The sequence below is a fragment of the Lepus europaeus genome, chromosome 6, assembly GCF_033115175.1.
Source record: "Lepus europaeus isolate LE1 chromosome 6, mLepTim1.pri, whole genome shotgun sequence".
Taxonomy (NCBI): domain Eukaryota; kingdom Metazoa; phylum Chordata; class Mammalia; order Lagomorpha; family Leporidae; genus Lepus; species Lepus europaeus.
Genome location: NC_084832.1, coordinates 107,196,573 through 107,214,142, shown reverse-complemented (window position 1 = coordinate 107,214,142; position 17,570 = coordinate 107,196,573). Strand labels below are relative to the sequence as shown.

General features: G+C 39.7%; 1 protein-coding gene across 7 annotated transcripts in view; it reads right to left on the bottom strand.

Annotated features, from left to right (window-relative positions):
* Positions 1-17,570, bottom strand: part of ATF7IP (activating transcription factor 7 interacting protein) — a 140,066-nt gene that overhangs the window by 37,535 nt on the left and 84,961 nt on the right. For all 7 annotated transcript variants that reach the window (XM_062194861.1, XM_062194862.1, XM_062194858.1 and 4 more), the window contains exons 7-8: positions 3,671-3,744; positions 3,042-3,130 (exon numbers count right to left, since the gene is read on the bottom strand). In XM_062194861.1, the coding sequence (XP_062050845.1) occupies positions 3,042-3,130; positions 3,671-3,744 (163 nt within the window). The remainder of the gene's footprint in view (positions 1-3,041; positions 3,131-3,670; positions 3,745-17,570) is intronic.

The window sequence follows — 17,570 nt, the reverse complement described above, 5'->3', positions numbered from 1 at the left end:
AGGTATACTTTTTCATAATTAAATTTTTTCTAAGTTTAGATTCTGGAAATTCTTAGAAGTATTCTGAATATATATTGGGTATATCATGAAAACAGTACATAATTTATGATTTATATCTCAACATCAAAAGTCTGAAATTTACCATTTCAAAGTAACTAGAGAAACAACTTTGAAAAATAGCTAAGTAAAAATGTACATTTAAAAAACTGTAAAAAATACTATGAATGCTGTAAACACCAGCAATACATAAATGCAAATAGTAAACCCAGAAAGAGTCAGGCCTGCCAACAGATAATAGGTAAACTCTGTCATTATATTTTTTAATTTGGATCATGAGAAACCTGTATTTGTGGACCAAGTTTTATTGAATTCCCTCAACTAATGAAGGAAAGCTCTCTCTTCTGACAATGTACAACACAGAAAACAGCACTGAACAAGGATGGAAGATAAATAAAGAAGACCGTATATACCAAAGTGCAGAAAAGATAAAAATCGTGGCCACTAGAGTTTTACAGTAATTCTGATGCAACTACTTGTGTTTATTCTCCTTGAAACGGGTTTAAAATAGGATTAAGGTTATTTTTTATTGATTTTAAGATCTTCCCAAAATCAGCTACACTAAAAGCAGCAATTAGTAGTCCAGGGGTTTCCTGAAACCATTCAGGGACTCTGCAATGCCAAAACTATTTTCATGATAATAATAATGAGAATAAAATATCTGACATATTCACTGTGTGTTCACTTGCACTGATGGAACAAAAGCAATGGTGAGTAAAACTTCTAATGCCTTACTTAGCACAACAGTCTCCCCGCCTCATCTGTGGGGGACCGCGCAAAGAACCCAGCGGATGCATGAAATATACATGGTTTAGAACCCTCTGTATACTATGTTTTCTCCTAAAAAGTCATACACTGTTTAATGATGGGGAAACAGATGTCACTGTTGTCTGAACATCAAAGAATGTAATTAAACAAACCTACAAGGTAAAGACCAATCATTTGACTGGCCTCTTGAGGCAATCAAGAAACTAAGTAAACATGAGATGTATGAGGCTGCCACTGGCATAACATGGCATACTATTTTACAGCAAACTTTCTTTTTTATGTTTAGACTCTAAAAGTATAACACAATCATAAATCAGTAACATAGTTCACTTATTCTCATCAAGTATTATGTGCTGTGAATAATCATTTGTGATATACGGTAATATGACTGGCAGCAAGGTGTGCTTATGCCAGCAACACCAAACATGTGAGTAGTATTTTCTACTATGATATTACAACAACTATTCCATTTCCAGAGTTGTCAGCAACTTTTCAGTTCCATTACAGTGTGATGGGACCACTCTGCACAAACCTTAAAGAAACTAGTACTTGCCTGTACCAAAGAATATCTATAATTAGCTAAATGGGCTAGACCTTTTATATCTATATATACAGCTACTTTAAAAAGCCCATGGAGTAACTGAATTAAAAGGTAAGTTTAGCATGGTTAAAAAAATTTGAGATCCATATATACATTTTTCATAACATGCATTTTCCATGAACTTCCTGAGTGGCTTCACTTTACAGGAGACTGGATTTCTTTCATACACTTCAACCAAACCAATACACCAGAACAGACTGAAAGCAAGTACAGAGCTGAGAATCCAGTTATCTTCAGCTGTTTTAATATACCAAACCAAACATTAAAGATATGTGAATATATAACAATGATACTCTTCATATCAGTATTTTTTATTGAAAAATGGTGATTTAGCACTCTGGCCTCAGAATCAGCCCTTAAGGCATTCGGATCTGGCTCAAGAGCCCATGAGAGTATTTTAGGCATGGAAAGCCAAGACACTCTGGAAAAAAAAAAAAAAGAAAGATCTCTGAGAGTGAGATCTCAGTGGAAAGAACAGGGACATCAAAGAAGGAAGTACCTTTCTCTGAAGGGAGGAGAGAACTTCCACTTTGAGTATGACCCAGTCGGAATAAGATCGAAGTCAGCAAACCCTAAAGGCTTCCATAGCCTCCGCAACTCATGACTAGAGCCTAGGGAGATTACTGATGCCATAAACAAGAGTGTCAAATTGTTAAATCAACAACAGGAGTCACTGTATACTTTCGTCTCATGTGGGATCGGTCCTTAATGTGTTGTCCAATGTGAAGTAATGCTATAACTAGTACTGAAATAGTATTTTTACACTTTGTGTTTCTGTGTGGGTGCAAACTGATGAAATCCTTACTTAGTATATACTGAATCGATCTTCCATATATAAAGATAATTGGAAATGAAAAAAAACCTTGGTTTTAATTTGGAAATTGCATAGGAAATTAATCAATTTTTAAAAAACATCATGTAGGATCTCTGCCCTTAATGTGCTGTACACTGTGATTTAATGCTATAACTAGTACTCCAACAGTATTTTTCACTTTGTGTTGCTATGTGAGGGCAAACTGTTGAAATCTTTACTTAATAAATACTAAACTGATCTTCTGTATATAAAGAGAATTGAAAATGAATCTTGATGTGAATGGAAAGGGAGAGGGAGCGGGAAAGGGGAGGGTTGCGGGTGGAAGGGAAGTTTGGGGGGGGGGGGAGCCATTGTAATCCATAAGCTGTACTTTTGAAATTTATATTCATTAAATAAAAGTTAAAAAAAGAAAAATGGCGATTTTTCATTAAAATTTTCTCAGCATTACAAATTTTGGGTTTACTATTTTTAAATGAATAAACACTCCAAAAGTTTGTTTTAATGTCTATTAAATTTCAACTAATAGTAAATGTCAACTGGTATAATAACCCCACATAAGCCATGTTCTTCTTAATAATTTGTTAAGATTACGAAGGGATCAAAAGACCAGAAAATTTGAATGTACTACCATACTAGAGATATGTGAATGTCACATACTTCTCTGTGATTCTGAATTTTAAAAATGTTGTACTTAAAGACTAATGTGCCCCATTCTTTAGTCATTTCAACCTCAAAATGCACGTAAGGTAATGAAAACCTTCACCACCTAACAAAATGTATTTCAGTGTTAGGAAATGTTACCTGTATTCACAGGAGTTTGAAAAGATGGTGGTGTACTCTCACTTGCATTTCTTTTGGATTCCAGCATCTGTCTTACTGTGCTTGCATTCCTTTGAAATACAGACACAATAAGTCAACATATATAGCATTCATCAGGACACTAATTGATGTACAGAAAATGTAGTGACTCTTAAAACCACAAACCAATGTACTGTGTGCATAGTTAGCACACAGACAAAAATTTTAAGTGCTTGGGTTAGGCTATTAGGGAAGAGTCTTGCTCTTACATTCTAACATTATCAATACTTAACCAAAAGAACAAATATACGTCTTTACACACAAACACACACACAATTAGTCTTTCTTATCCTTCAATAAAGCATTTCTCAACTACTTAAGAGAATACCATTTATGACAAGTAGTAAAAGAATAAATAATGGATGAAGAAAACCTTATAACAAATTAACAAAATGAGTATTAACGTGAACAAAAGTAGTATCAAGATAAAAACAACAAAGCAGAAAAAGTAAACATACTCAATCCAGTATACAAACATTTATTTCTACAGAAATATATTCTAAGATTTTTCTACAAAATAAAGACCCTTGTTCTGATATTTAATAATCAGATGTACTATTCATAATTCTCACCTGTAGGGCATATTATTATTGCTGTTGACATCATTTGTAGACTTTCCTGGTGACACAGGCGGATTTGGTGGATTCTGGAAGGGGGAAATACCAAGGTGAAAATAAAACCCACTATACAGGGAACCTTTAAAAAAAATTAGACCTTTAAATACTCGGTCAATACATGATCTGTTAACTTCTGTAATACAATAACATAACTATTAAGAGGAGAATGAAAAGAGACACTGGTATTTGTTATTTGCATCTTAAGCAAACAATGAACTCTATTAAAGATAACTGCTCAACACTTGAAAGACCAATATAGTAATTCCCACAATCAGTATTCTTTTGAAGATCAAATAAAATACAGAAAGTGAAAATGGATCACATGCTCTAAGGGTTCAATGAACATTAACAAAATGAATAACTAGACTTAATCATACAATAAATAGCCAGAGAAGCCATAGTAACCATTAAACAAGCACCAGAAATTCAACAAACAAGCGGTCAGTGTTATGGCTTAGTGGGTTACTGGCATTCCATATGCACATCGGTTTGAGTCTCAGATGTTCCACTTCAATGCAGCTCCATGCTAATGTGCCTGAGAAAGCAGTCTAGGACAACCCAAGTGCTTGGGCCCCTACACCCACGTGGGAGACCTGGATGAAGCTCCTGGCTTCTGCTTGGCCCAGCCTTGGCCGCTGCAGCCACTTGGGGAATGAACCAGTGGATAGAAGACCTTTCTGTCTCTCCTTCTTTCTGTAACTTTGCCATTCAAAAAAATAAAAAAACTTAAAAAAAAAAAAAAATTCAACAAACAAGGTAGGTGTATCCAATATCACAAATCAAAATTTTCAAGTCTGTATTAGCATTTCTGTTTTAAAAATAATTACTGCGGCTGGCGCTGTGGCATAGCGGGTAAAGCTGCTGCCTCAGTGCCGGCATCCCATATGGGCGCAGATTTGAGTCCCGGCTGCTTCACTTCCAATCCAGCTGTCTGCTATGGCCTGGGAAAGCAGTAGAAGATGGCCCAAGTCTTTGGGTCCCTGCACCCGAGTGGGAGACCTGGAAGAAGCCCCTGGCTTCTGGCTTGGGATGGACCCAGCTCCAGCTGTTGTGTGGCCACTTGGGAAGTGAACCAACAGATGGAAGACCTCTCTCTCTTTCTGCATCTGCCTCTCTGTAACTCTGCCTTTCAAATAAAAAAAAATCTTAAAAAATAAATAAAAATTACTACTTGCTACTCATGCAGCTTAGTAATTTCATAAAATGATTTAAGAATTCTAAGCTTCCTTAACCACTTAGTCTTTTCCACCTTAAACCAGGGAATATATAAAAATGGGATTCCTTTTATCCTAAACGATAACTCTTACGTATGTTTCATCATAATTTTTTTTAGGGTTATTTATTTGAAAAGCAGAATGACTGAATGAATTAGAGAAAAGTATCTTTCAACTACTGGGTAACTCCTCAAATGCCTACAACACCAAGGGCTGTGCCAAGCTGGAACCAGGGACTCTACCCAGGTCTCTCCCATGCATGGCAGGGACCAAAACACTTGAGTTATCATCTGCTATCTTCCAGAGTTTGCATCAGTAGAAAGCTGAATCAGAAGCATAGGTGGGACTCGATCCTAGGCACTCCAATATGAGATGCAGACATGCCGAGTGGCAGCTTTTCAAAAATTATTTGAAAGGCAGACAGAGATAGAGATAGAGAATGAATCTTCCTTCTGCTGGTTCACTCCCCACATGGTCGCAACAGCTAGGGCTGGGTGAGGCTGAAATGAGAAGCCAACTCCATCCAGATCTCACAGACAGGTAGCAGGAATGCAAATGCTTGAGCCATTGTCTGCTGCTTCTCAGGCACATTAGTAGGGGACTGGATCAGAAGTAAAGTACCCAAGATACAAACCAGCACTCTGATATAGGATGCAGGAGTCCAAGTAGCAGGTTAACCAGCTGTACCACAATGTTTCCAACCCTCACAGCACAAAAGGGAATTCTAATACCTACATATTTAATTATCACTATTTAGGCCTCCATCATTTAAGCCTCCACTATCACTCAATTCTTAAAATGAGTATTAGTAGATCCACAGAAAACTAAATGGATTATAAGGACAATACCTAATAAACCAAAGGTAGTAAGTGCTTAGAATTATATTAAGCAGATGCTACTAATTATTTATTTTTTTTGACAGGCACAGTGGATAGTTAGAGAGAGAGATAGAGAGAAAGGTCTTCCTTTTGCCATTGGTTCACCCTCCAATGGCCGCCGCAGCCGGCGTGCCGCGGCCGGCGCACCGCGCTGATCCGAAGGCAGGAGCCAGGTGCTTATTCTGGTCTCCCATGGGGTGCAGGACCCAACCACTTGGGCCATCCTCCACTGCACTCCCTGGCCACAGCAGAGAGCTGGCCTGGAAGAGGGGTAACCGGGACTAGCACCCGGTGTGCCGGCGCCACAAGGCGGAGGATTAGCCTATTGAGCCGCGGCACCGGCCTGCTACTAATTACTCTTAACAACAAATACATCTTGCTACTTTTGATAAAATAAAATAATTTCAACCTTCTAGTATAGTGTTGCATTAGGTAGGTGTGTAGACCACAAAAGGTAGAATTAAGATCATCTACTATAAAAGCACTTAAAATCCTGTCAAGACAATAATAAGTCAGGCAAGTGCTTAAGCTAGTGGTTTAGAAACTCAAGTCTCATGCTGGAGTACCTGGGTTTGAAACCCAGCTCAAACTCCTGACTCTAGCTTCTGATGATGCAGACCCTGGGAGGGAATGGAGATGGCTCAATTGGCTAGGTTCCCATCACCCACATAGGAAACCTGGATTGAGTTGTCAGCTTCCACCTTCAGTCCTTCAGTTCCAGCCACTGTGGGAATTTGGGGAGTAGACCACGTGGGAGCTTTCTGTCTCAATACCTCCCTCAATATCTCTCAGATAAACATATAAATAATCTTAAAAAGGCAACCATGTGAAATACATAGAAAAGCGAATTAAAAGAACAGTAATAATGCCCAATGGGAAAATTTTTTCAAAAATTGAGGGAGAAGAGTATGCATGCATCTTCAATCAAGCAGATCTTTGAAAATGATTACATCAAAATGGTTAAAAGAAAACATTTTAATGGGAAAAAAGAGAAAAAGCATAGAGAATAAATAAAATCATTACTTAGAACACACAAAGGAGTTCTTTTGATGGATTCTAAGGTCAGCAACATGGCAGACTAGTGAACCCAGATCCTCTTCCCCTATAGATAATAACCTCACAAGGTAAAGAGCAGATTGCCTTTGTGAGAATTCCAGAAACTAATTGAGAGGTTGTGGTATCCCACATGATCACAAGAGGCACACTGAAATGGTGGGAAAGTGTGTTGCACTTATCTACCACAACCCATCAACTTCCCGACACAGAGCAGTACAATCCAGAACTCTATATCAGGAAGGAAATAGAAGGCTGAAACTTGCATCCAAATTTTCAAGGGGATGCCCAAAGCACTAGTTTTTGTTTCACCCAATTCATGTGCCATACTTGGAGTATGAACCTTGACTGTGGCTCTGGCACATTATGGTAGCTTTACAGCCTCATAGATAGAGGACCAATGGTCAAATAACAGCTTGCTGTAGTACCAGGGGTTGCAACATCAAAAACAGACAACAGGGGGAACTCCAGAGTAGAAACAGACACATTTCTTCAGAAGGGAGACTGAAAAGTTCTTTATAGGGGATCAATAATAGATTGGATCAAGCAGAAGAACAAATTGGCAATGTTAAGATAATCACTTGAAATATATAAGCCAGAATAATAAAATGAAAAAAGAGAATGAAATCAAGAATGCCTAAACAAATTAGAGGACACCAGCAAGCAGACCAATGTCTGCATTAGGAGACAGAGCAAAGGAGAACAAAGCTTACTTCAAGAAATAATTTGAAAAATTCCCAAAATGGAAGAAAGAAATGGAAATACAAATTCAAGAAGCTCAAAGGATGCCAACTATGATTAGTCCAAAAACGCCTACCTTGAAATATATTATAACCAAGCAGTTGAGAATCACAGTTAATCTTGAAAACAGAAAAGTGACTCAACATACAAGGCCGTTCACATGAGATAATGAGCAGATTTCTCAGCAGAAACCTTGAAAGCATGAAGACACGAGATGATACATTCACCATTCACCATACTGAAAACCAGAAACTGCCAACCAAGAATACTGTATCACAAATACTATCCTTCAAAAATGAAAGATAAATTAACACTTCTTTGGATAAACGAAAGCTGAAGGATTTCACCTCTAGACCAGTCCTACATGAAGTACAAAACAGAGCCCTTCAAGTGGAAATGAAACAACACTAGGCAACACCATGAAAGCATACAAAAATATGAAGGTACTTCAGAAAGTTTTTAAGAAATGGAATTAAAAAGATAAATCTATTTAGGTGCAAAACATTCTGGAAATGTATGCACAGTGGTTCACCAGGTATTTTCTACAAACTTTCTGATGTTCTATCATATATACCTCTCTAGTAAATAGACAAAAACAGAATCCTGTATTATAGTATTGCAGTATATTTAATGCTAGCATAGTATTTAAAAGACACATGCATAAAAAAGCCATAAAATACATTAATGGCTAGATGATATTGAAAGGTGTAATATGTTTTATTAATGACATCAAGCTGTGGTGATAGTAAAGCAACAGAGCCCCTATGTCATTGAAGTTGTTAGCAGTTTAAAGTAGACAGTTACAACTTTAATATGTTTATGTATTTCCCATGAATCACAGAGAAAAGTATCTACACAAAATACACAAAAGTAGGTATAAAAGAAACTGCATAAAGATAAGAAAAAAAATAGACAAAATAAAAATGAAGGAGGAAAAACCCATAAATCATAGAGAACAGCACTATTAAGTTCTCCTAATTGGTAATTACCAAATGGTTTAACTTCTCCATCAAAACACATAGACTGGTTTAACCTATTTTAAAAACATTTAATTATTTTATTTGAAAGGCAAAGGGACAGAGAGAGAAAGGCAGAGAGATAGGAGAGAGACTGTTCATCCACTAGCTCACTCCCCAAATACCTGCAACAACTAGGGTTGGGACAGGCTAAAGCCAGGAGAACGTGTCAGGGACTCAAGTACTTGAGCCATCATCTGCTTCCTCCCAGGGTGTACACCAGCAGGAAGCTGCACTGGAAGCAGAGGAGTTAAGACTCGGACCAGACACTCCAATATGTAATGCATGCTCTCTAAGTGACTTAACTGTTGTGCTGAATACCCACCCACAGCTTGATGTATATTAAAGGAACAAGGTCCAAGTACGTGTTGTCTAAAAGAGACTCATTTCAAATTTAAAGACACACAGAGGCTGAAAATTAAAGGATAGAAAAAGACACCTTTACCCAACTCGTAATGAAAAGAAAGCAAGGGTGGACATACCTACACAATGATAAAAGTAGCAATTCACCAAATTTAACAAATAGATATATATGCCTCTAACATCAGAGACCTAAATATGTTAAGCAAACACTCAAAGTACTGAAAGAAAACACAGACATTAACACGAAAATAAATGTTAATGTCCCACTTTCAATACTTGATAGAACGACTAGAAGGGTGGGGAAACTTTTTTGTGCAAGGGGCCTTTTGGCTCTTGGTAACATCATTCACTGGCCTTATAAAATTATCAACTTCACAATTAGCCTGTATAGATTTACTGAATTTTGAGTCCTGCCTGTAGTTGACTTGGCAGGGCCAGACCTAATGATTTCCCAGGCCTTACAGGCCAGATTTTCCCCACCCCCTGAACTCAGCAGAAGAGCAAAGAGGAAACAAAGGACTTAAACAGTACTACAGGCAAACTGGACCTAATAGACATATACAGAACATTCTATCAAACAAGAACAGAAAACACATTCTACTCAAATGCTCATAGAACATGCTTATCCATGGATCACGTTAAATAACAAAATTTAAGAAAACTGAAATCATCCCAAGTATTGTTTTTGACAGAAACGGAAAAAACATGAAACCAACAACAGAAGAAAAACAGGAAAAGTCACAAACACATGGAAATTAAACATGATCTTTAAAAAGTCAATGGACCTAAGAAGAAAAATCACAATTAGATACTACCTTGAAACAATTGAAAATGAAAACAGAACAAACAAAAACTCAGGAAGCAAAAGACGCAGTACAAGTTTAAGCAATAAATTCTTCCCACAGAAGAGAAAAAAATCTCAACAACCCAAAATTACACTTCAAAGAACTAGAAAAAAAGCTGGTGTTGTACCTTCACAGGTAAGCCCACAGCTGCCTCTTGAGACCTCAGCATACCATATAGGCGCCCATTCCAGTCCCTTCTGTTCCACTTCCAGTCTAGGGACCCTGTTCATTACTTTGGCCCAAGTACTTGGGTCCCCAACACCAACATGGGTATCTGGAAGAAGTTCCTGGCTCCTGGCTTCAACCTGGCCCAGCCTTGACTTTTGCGGCCATCTGGGAAGTGAACCAGCAGATGGCTCTCTACCCCTCTCTCTTTCTGGAACTCTTTCAAATAAATAAATAAATATTTTAAAAAAATAAGTAGAAAAAGAACAAACTAAACCCAAAGTCAGCAGCAGGAAAAAATAATGAAGATTAGCACAAAAACAGAAAAATAGAAAGTCAATGAAACTAAAAATTGGTTTTATTAAGGATCTATAAAATTATAAACTAAGCAAGACTAAAAAAAAGATTCAAATAAAATCAGAAACAAAAAATAAGATATTAGAATAGATGCCACAGAAATGGAAAATTAAGAGACTACAATGAACTGTATGCCAGTAAATCAGATAAACTAAAATTGTGTTAAGCTCCTAAAAATATACTTATCAAGACTGAATGAAAAAGAAACAAACAGTAATGAAGCTATAACAAATAAGATTTATTCATTAATAAAACCCTTTCAGCAAACAAAGTTAAGAAACAGATGTCTTCACTGGATAATTCTACCAAACATTAAACAATGCACACAAGGCCTGAAACTGTGGCACAGCAGGTAAAGGCATCTCCTGCAGTGCTAGCATCCCATGTGCACACTGGTTCAAGCCCTGGCTACACCACTTCTATTCCAACTCCCTGCAATGGCCTGGTAAATCAATAGATGGTGGCCCAAATACTTGGGTCTCTATACCCAAACGGGAATCTGAAAGAAGCTCCAGGCTCCTGGCTTCTGATCAGCACAGCTCCAGCAACTGCCATCAATTGAGGAGTGAACCAGCGGAAGAAAAACCTCTTTCTCTCTCTGCCTCTCTGAAACTCTGCCTTTCAAATAAATATTTAAAAAAAAATGTACACCAATCTTCTTCAAACTCCTCTAACAAATAGAAGACATGCTTAAAGCTCAGATTATAAGACCATTACTGCCCTAATACCAAAGCCAGATAAACACACTAAAAGAAAACCACATATCAATATCCCTGCTAAATGTTAATTTAAAATTCAGTAGTAACTGGCATGGTGCTAACTTGGGTGAGCCACATCTTACACTGTCAGAACCTGATGTTGTGCTACACTGCTCTACTTCTGATCCAAATTCCAGCAAGTGTGCTTGGAAAAACAGATGATGACCAGGCAGATGCCTGGCTCCCTGCCACACAAGTGGGAGACTACAATTAAGCACAGGCTCTTGGAGACCACATAACCCAGTCTTGCTGTAGGACCATCTAGGAAATGAACAGGATGATGGAAAGTATTTCTCTCTCCCTGCCTTTTAAACAAAAAAAAAATTTTTAATTATTGCAATTTAAAATATGAACTGAATTCAAAGCAAATTTAAAAGATTATAACCATGATAACACCATGGAATGCAAGAATGGTTCAATGCATGAGGATCAATTAATGTAACATAAAACATTAGTAGAAAGGGAAAAAAAAACTTCATGGTTATCTCGAATGACGTAGAAAAGGAATCTGATAAAATTCAACATCCCTTCATGATACGAACACTATCAAACTACAAATAGAAGAAAACTACCTCAATTTAATACACGCCATCTATCAAAAGCCCATAGTTAACACCAGACTCAGTGTTGACAAACTGAACAGCTCCTCACAGATTATGAACACACACCCATGCCCACTCTCGCCATTTCCATTCAATCCAGTACTCGAGGTCCTACCAGAACGATGAAGCAACAACGAAGAACGCACGGCACGGAAAGCAGAAAAGCAGAGGTAAAATTATCTGTGTGTGGACGACACCATCTTATGTACTGCAAACTCTGGAGATGGCACCAAAAATTCTTAGAATAAACAAACTCGGCAAAGTTGCAAGACACAAAGTCAACCTGCAAAAACCAGCTGCATCTCTATACACGTAGCAATAATACGAAAAGAAAAACATCAAAAAGAATATAATACTTAGAGGTAAACCCCAAAAAGGAAGAAAAAAAGACTGTACAGTGTCCCCACTGGCTGCTGTGAAAAGCCGTCTTGGCAGGGTCCCTGGCTCCGGCTCCGGCTCCGGCTCCATGCTCCTCGCCGCCGACGCTGATGCCGACGCCACGGACTCAGGCAGCTTTATGGCCTGAGTCCCTGAACTCCGGCTCGCTTTCAAATCTGCAGCCCAGCACCGCCGGCGAGCGCCACCGCGTCAGACGCGGCCCTGGACGCCAGTCGCGGCCCTGGACGCCAGCCGAGGACTTCAAGGAGAAAGAAGTTGAGAGACGCCCACTGCTGACGCGAACCACGAGGAGAAAGGAAGCAGGAAGTGGACAATGAAGTAGATGCAAAAGGTGGCGAGCAGGAGGAAGAGAAAGGCTTAGTAAGGGGGAGATGGTGAGGAAGAGGACGGTGATGAAAATGAGAACGAGACAGCCACAGGGAATGAAGTTTAGGCAGAAGGGCGAGCTGACCAGGACGGCCAGTCGGCAAAGAGGGAAAGTTAGCTTCAACCAACAAACAAATATGGCCGCTGTGCCGTCGTCACGCCCCACTTCCTGTCTCGAAATAGGAGGTGCTCACCTTGGAGCAGAGAAGCCGCCCACCCTCCGCCGACAGCGCCACCTGCAGACCACACCGCTCTCTACCACCCAACCTAGATGTGAATTTGCAATGCGAACAACCAGGCCCTGTTTTTCTCTTTTAAAGTACTTTGAAAAGGAAAACGTTTGTATTTTTGATTTACAGTTTATATTTTTGCACATCTTGTTAGGAGTCAGCCATTTAACGATGTGACCAAAAGCAGCTTCGGAACACTCTCTGACCTACTCCTGACTTGACCTGTGACTTGGCCACATTCATTATAATCTCAAAGGTGAAATAAAAGACCTTGTGAAACACCAGCAACAAAATCCAGGTATCGCACTTGGCTGCTCCACTTCCAGTCCAGTTCTCTGCTATAGTCTGGGAAAGCAGAAGATGGCCCAAGTTCTTGGGCCTCTGCACCGGCATTGGAGACCAGGAAGAAGCTCCTGGCTCCTGGCTTCGGATCACCACATTTCTGGCCGTGGCAGGCATTTGGGGAATGAACCAGTGGATGGAAAACTTCTCTCTGCCTCTACCTCTAACTTTCAAATAAATAAATACATCTTAAAAAAAAAAAAAAAAGAATTGGTGGAAGATGGCTATAACCACAAGCTAATGAAGGAAGGCACAAACATTGAACTATTCTAGACCACTGTAACATTTTTCTAGAGCAACACCCACTGAGAACAATGAAATCAATCACCTCCCATCTTTATGGACTAGGAAACTAAGGAAACTAAGAAAGATAGTAGTATCTTTCCTTGTTTCCAATACTGCTTTTATGCTTCCAAAACAGAAACTTTTCGAGGACTGTAATATTTTCTTATTTATTCCTTAAAGTTTCTCCTATTTCCTCTGAGTAAATAAATAAGCACTCGGAAGCAGTTTTGAGAATAAATTCAACATACAATACATTTCAGAAATACGCATAGGACTGCATGTAAAAAGGGAAAAGTAGAAATTCACTTTGTATGAAACACAAAAGAAACAGCTCCAGGTTCATACACAGCAAATAAATTTCTCAAAGTAAAATCTTTCTGGGTGGACACTGTGTACAGAGTATGAGACTATCGTTTGGGATATTTACATCCCTTCTCAGATGGCCTGCCATTTAAGAGTCCCAACTACCCTCCTTTCCCTGCTAATATGCTTTGGAAGGCAGCAGGTAATGGCCTAAGAACCTGCATTCCTGCTACCTTGGTAGGAGATCCAGATGGAGTTTCGTACTCCAGGCTTTGGCCTGGCACAGTCCCAGTAGTTGCAGACATTTGGTGAGTGATCAGTAAATGGAAGATCCTGCCCCACAGTTATCCCACCTTTCAAAAAAGAACAAGTATATACTCAGTTTAGAACAAAAATATATGAAATAAAATAGCTCAGTTTTAAAAGCATAACAAAGAAATCTAAAGTACAGTTTGAAAGCTGATAATCATATCATTGAAGAAGTTTCAATGGAAAAAAATCTGAGTATAATCGGATGAAAATGTAGGGAGGTCAGTATTTATAAAACAAACATTAAAATCAACTGTTGCTCAAGAAAAAAAAATCTGAAAAAGATTAAAAGTGACACAGAAAACAAACTAAGGAGGATAAAATCATCAACAGATGGCAAAATCATTAACAGATGGCACAATGGATTCCCATTCTGGAGACAGAACAGTTCTACATTTTGGATGCAGTGGATGGTACATATCTACATATAAACCAAACTGCAAAGAACATGTAAGGACATACATAAACAATTAATTCATGCTAAACCTGGTGCTGGCTAATAAGGTGTGTAAACTACGTAACAATATTGTACCATTTTCTTGGTTTTGATATTGTACTACAGCTATATAACATTTTACCAGGGGCTGGCACTGCAGTGTAAAAGGTTAAGCCTCTGCCTGCAGTGTCTGTATGCCATATGGAAGCCAATTCACGTAACAGCTGTTCTAATTCTGATCCAGCTCTCTGCTAATGAAAATGGGAAAGCAGTGGAAGATGGACAAAGTGCTGGGTCTCCTGCACCCATGGAGGAGTTCCAGAGGAAGCTCCTAACTCCTGGCTCCAGCCTGGCCCAGCCATGGCCATTGTATCCATTTGACGAGTGAACTAGTGGATGGAAGATCAATTGATCTCTCTTGCTCTCTCCCCCTCCCTCACTATCTCTACTTTTCAAATAAAAAGAAAAAAATCTTAAAAAAGAAAACATTTTACCACTAGGGGATGCTATACTAAACAAAGCAAAACATAAACAAAACCTGAAAATGCTTAAAATATAAACTGACAATCTAATTCTGTATATTACAGTAACAGACAACAGAGTACATAGGGAAGAAAGGAAGAAAATAGGAATACCAAAAGCAGTGAAATATTAAAATTCTTTAGGGGAAAAGATAACAGAGTAGGACAATGGCAAAAATGTAAAAAGAAACAAATACGGTAAAACAGATTCTAAAAATGTAACTGAAAATACAGCTTCAAGAATGTCTTAATCGGGGATGATATTTTCTATAATCACTATGATGCCATTTTGTACAAATGCATTGTGCATCACAGTGTCTGGGTTTGAGATCGAGCTCCATTCTTCCTTCCAGATTCCTACTAATGTGTACCATGGAAGGCAGGAGGGCATGGAGAAATACTTGAGTCTCTGACACCCATGTGGGAGACCAAGAATTTGCTCCCATTCCCAGGTGTTGTTGGCTTTTGAGGAGTGAACCAGTGCATGGGAGATCTGATTGTCTCTGGTTCTCAAATAAATATTTTCAAAAGAATGTCATAACCTGAAACACGAAATATAAATGCTGATATATGAGAGCAGTTAAGTCATAACAAAAGGTTGAATTAGTTCTAGAGATGCAGGTCGAGAAATAGCACAGAAAAGTGAATAGTATGAAAACACATTTCAGGGGGCCTGCAACATCAGAATCTGAAATCAGCCCTGGTTCCATCCTAACATCTCCACTTCCCACACGGCTTCTTGCTAATGTGCCGGGAAGAGCAACTGAAGGTGGTTGGAGTGCTTGGGATTCTGCTATCCAGGTGGGGAACCCAGATGGAGTTCTGGCTCCTGGCTACAACCAGGCTCAGACCTGCTGTTGGGTTATCTGGGAAGTGAACTAAGGATGTAAGGTATTTCTACCTGTTAAATAAATAAATATATTAAAAACCTGTAAGCAATTACAAAAAAGCAAAATTAACATTAATTAAAATTATAAGCAAGAATAACACCATCGAATGCAAGAATGAAGGTTCAAAGTATCAGTGTAACATAAAACATTAGTAGAAAGGGAAAAAAAACTTCATGGTTATCTCGAATGACGTAGAAAAGGAATCTGATAAAATTCAACATCCCTTCATGATACGAACACTATCAAACTACAAATAGAAGAAAACTACCTCAATTTAATACACGCCATCTATCAAAAGCCCATAGTTAACACCAGACTCAGTGTTGACAAACTGAACAGCTCCTCACAGATTATGAACACACACCCATGCCCACTCTCGCCATTTCCATTCAATCCAGTACTCGAGGTCCTACCAGAACGATGAAGCAACAACGAAGAACGCACGGCACGGAAAGCAGAAAAGCAGAGGTAAAATTATCTGTGTGTGGACGACACCATCTTATGTACTGCAAACTCTGGAGATGGCACCAAAAATTCTTAGAATAAACAAACTCGGCAAAGTTGCAAGACACAAAGTCAACCTGCAAAAACCAGCTGCATCTCTATACACGTAGCAATAATACGAAAAGAAAAACATCAAAAAGAATATAATACTTAGAGGTAAACCCCAAAAAGGAAGAAAAAAACACTGTACAGTGTCCCCACTGGCTGCTGTGAAAAGCCGTCTTGGCAGGGTCCCTGGCTCCGGCTCCGGCTCCGGCTCCATGCTCCTCGCCGCCGACGCTGATGCCGACGCCACGGACTCAGGCAGCTTTATGGCCTGAGTCCCTGAACTCCGGCTCGCTTTCAAATCTGCAGCCCAGCACCGCCGGCGAGCGCCACCGCGTCAGACGCGGCCCTGGACGCCAGTCGCGGCCCTGGACGCCAGCCGAGGACTTCAAGGAGAAAGAAGTTGAGAGACGCCCACTGCTGACGCGAACCACGAGGAGAAAGGAAGCAGGAAGTGGACAATGAAGTAGATGCAAAAGGTGGCGAGCAGGAGGAAGAGAAAGGCTTAGTAAGGGGGAGATGGTGAGGAAGAGGACGGTGATGAAAATGAGAACGAGACAGCCACAGGGAATGAAGTTTAGGCAGAAGGGCGAGCTGACCAGGACGGCCAGTCGGCAAAGAGGGAAAGTTAGCTTCAACCAACAAACAAATATGGCCGCTGTGCCGTCGTCACGCCCCACTTCCTGTCTCGAAATAGGAGGTGCTCACCTTGGAGCAGAGAAGCCGCCCACCCTCCGCCGACAGCGCCACCTGCAGACCACACCGCTCTCTACCACCCAACCTAGATGTGAATTTGCAATGCGAACAACCAGGCCCTGTTTTTTAAAGTACTTTGAAAAGGAAAACGTTTGTATTTTTGATTTACAGTTTATATTTTTGCACATCTTGTTAGGAGTCAGCCATTTTAACGATGTGACCAAAAGCAGCTTCGGAACACTCTCTGACCTACTTCTGACTTGACCTGTGACTTGGCCACATTCATTATAATCTCAAAGGTGAAATAAAAGACCTTGTGAAACACCAGCAACAAAATCTTATTTGAGGCCGATGCCACGGCTCACAAGGCTAATCCTCCGCCTTGCAGCGCCGGCACACCGGGTTCTAGTCCCGGTCGGGGCACTGATCCTGTCCCGGTTGCCCCTCTTCCAGGCCAGCTCTCTGCTGTGGTCCGGGAGTGCAGTGGAGGATGGCCCAAGTGCTTGGGCCCTGCACCCCATGGGAGACCAGGAGAAG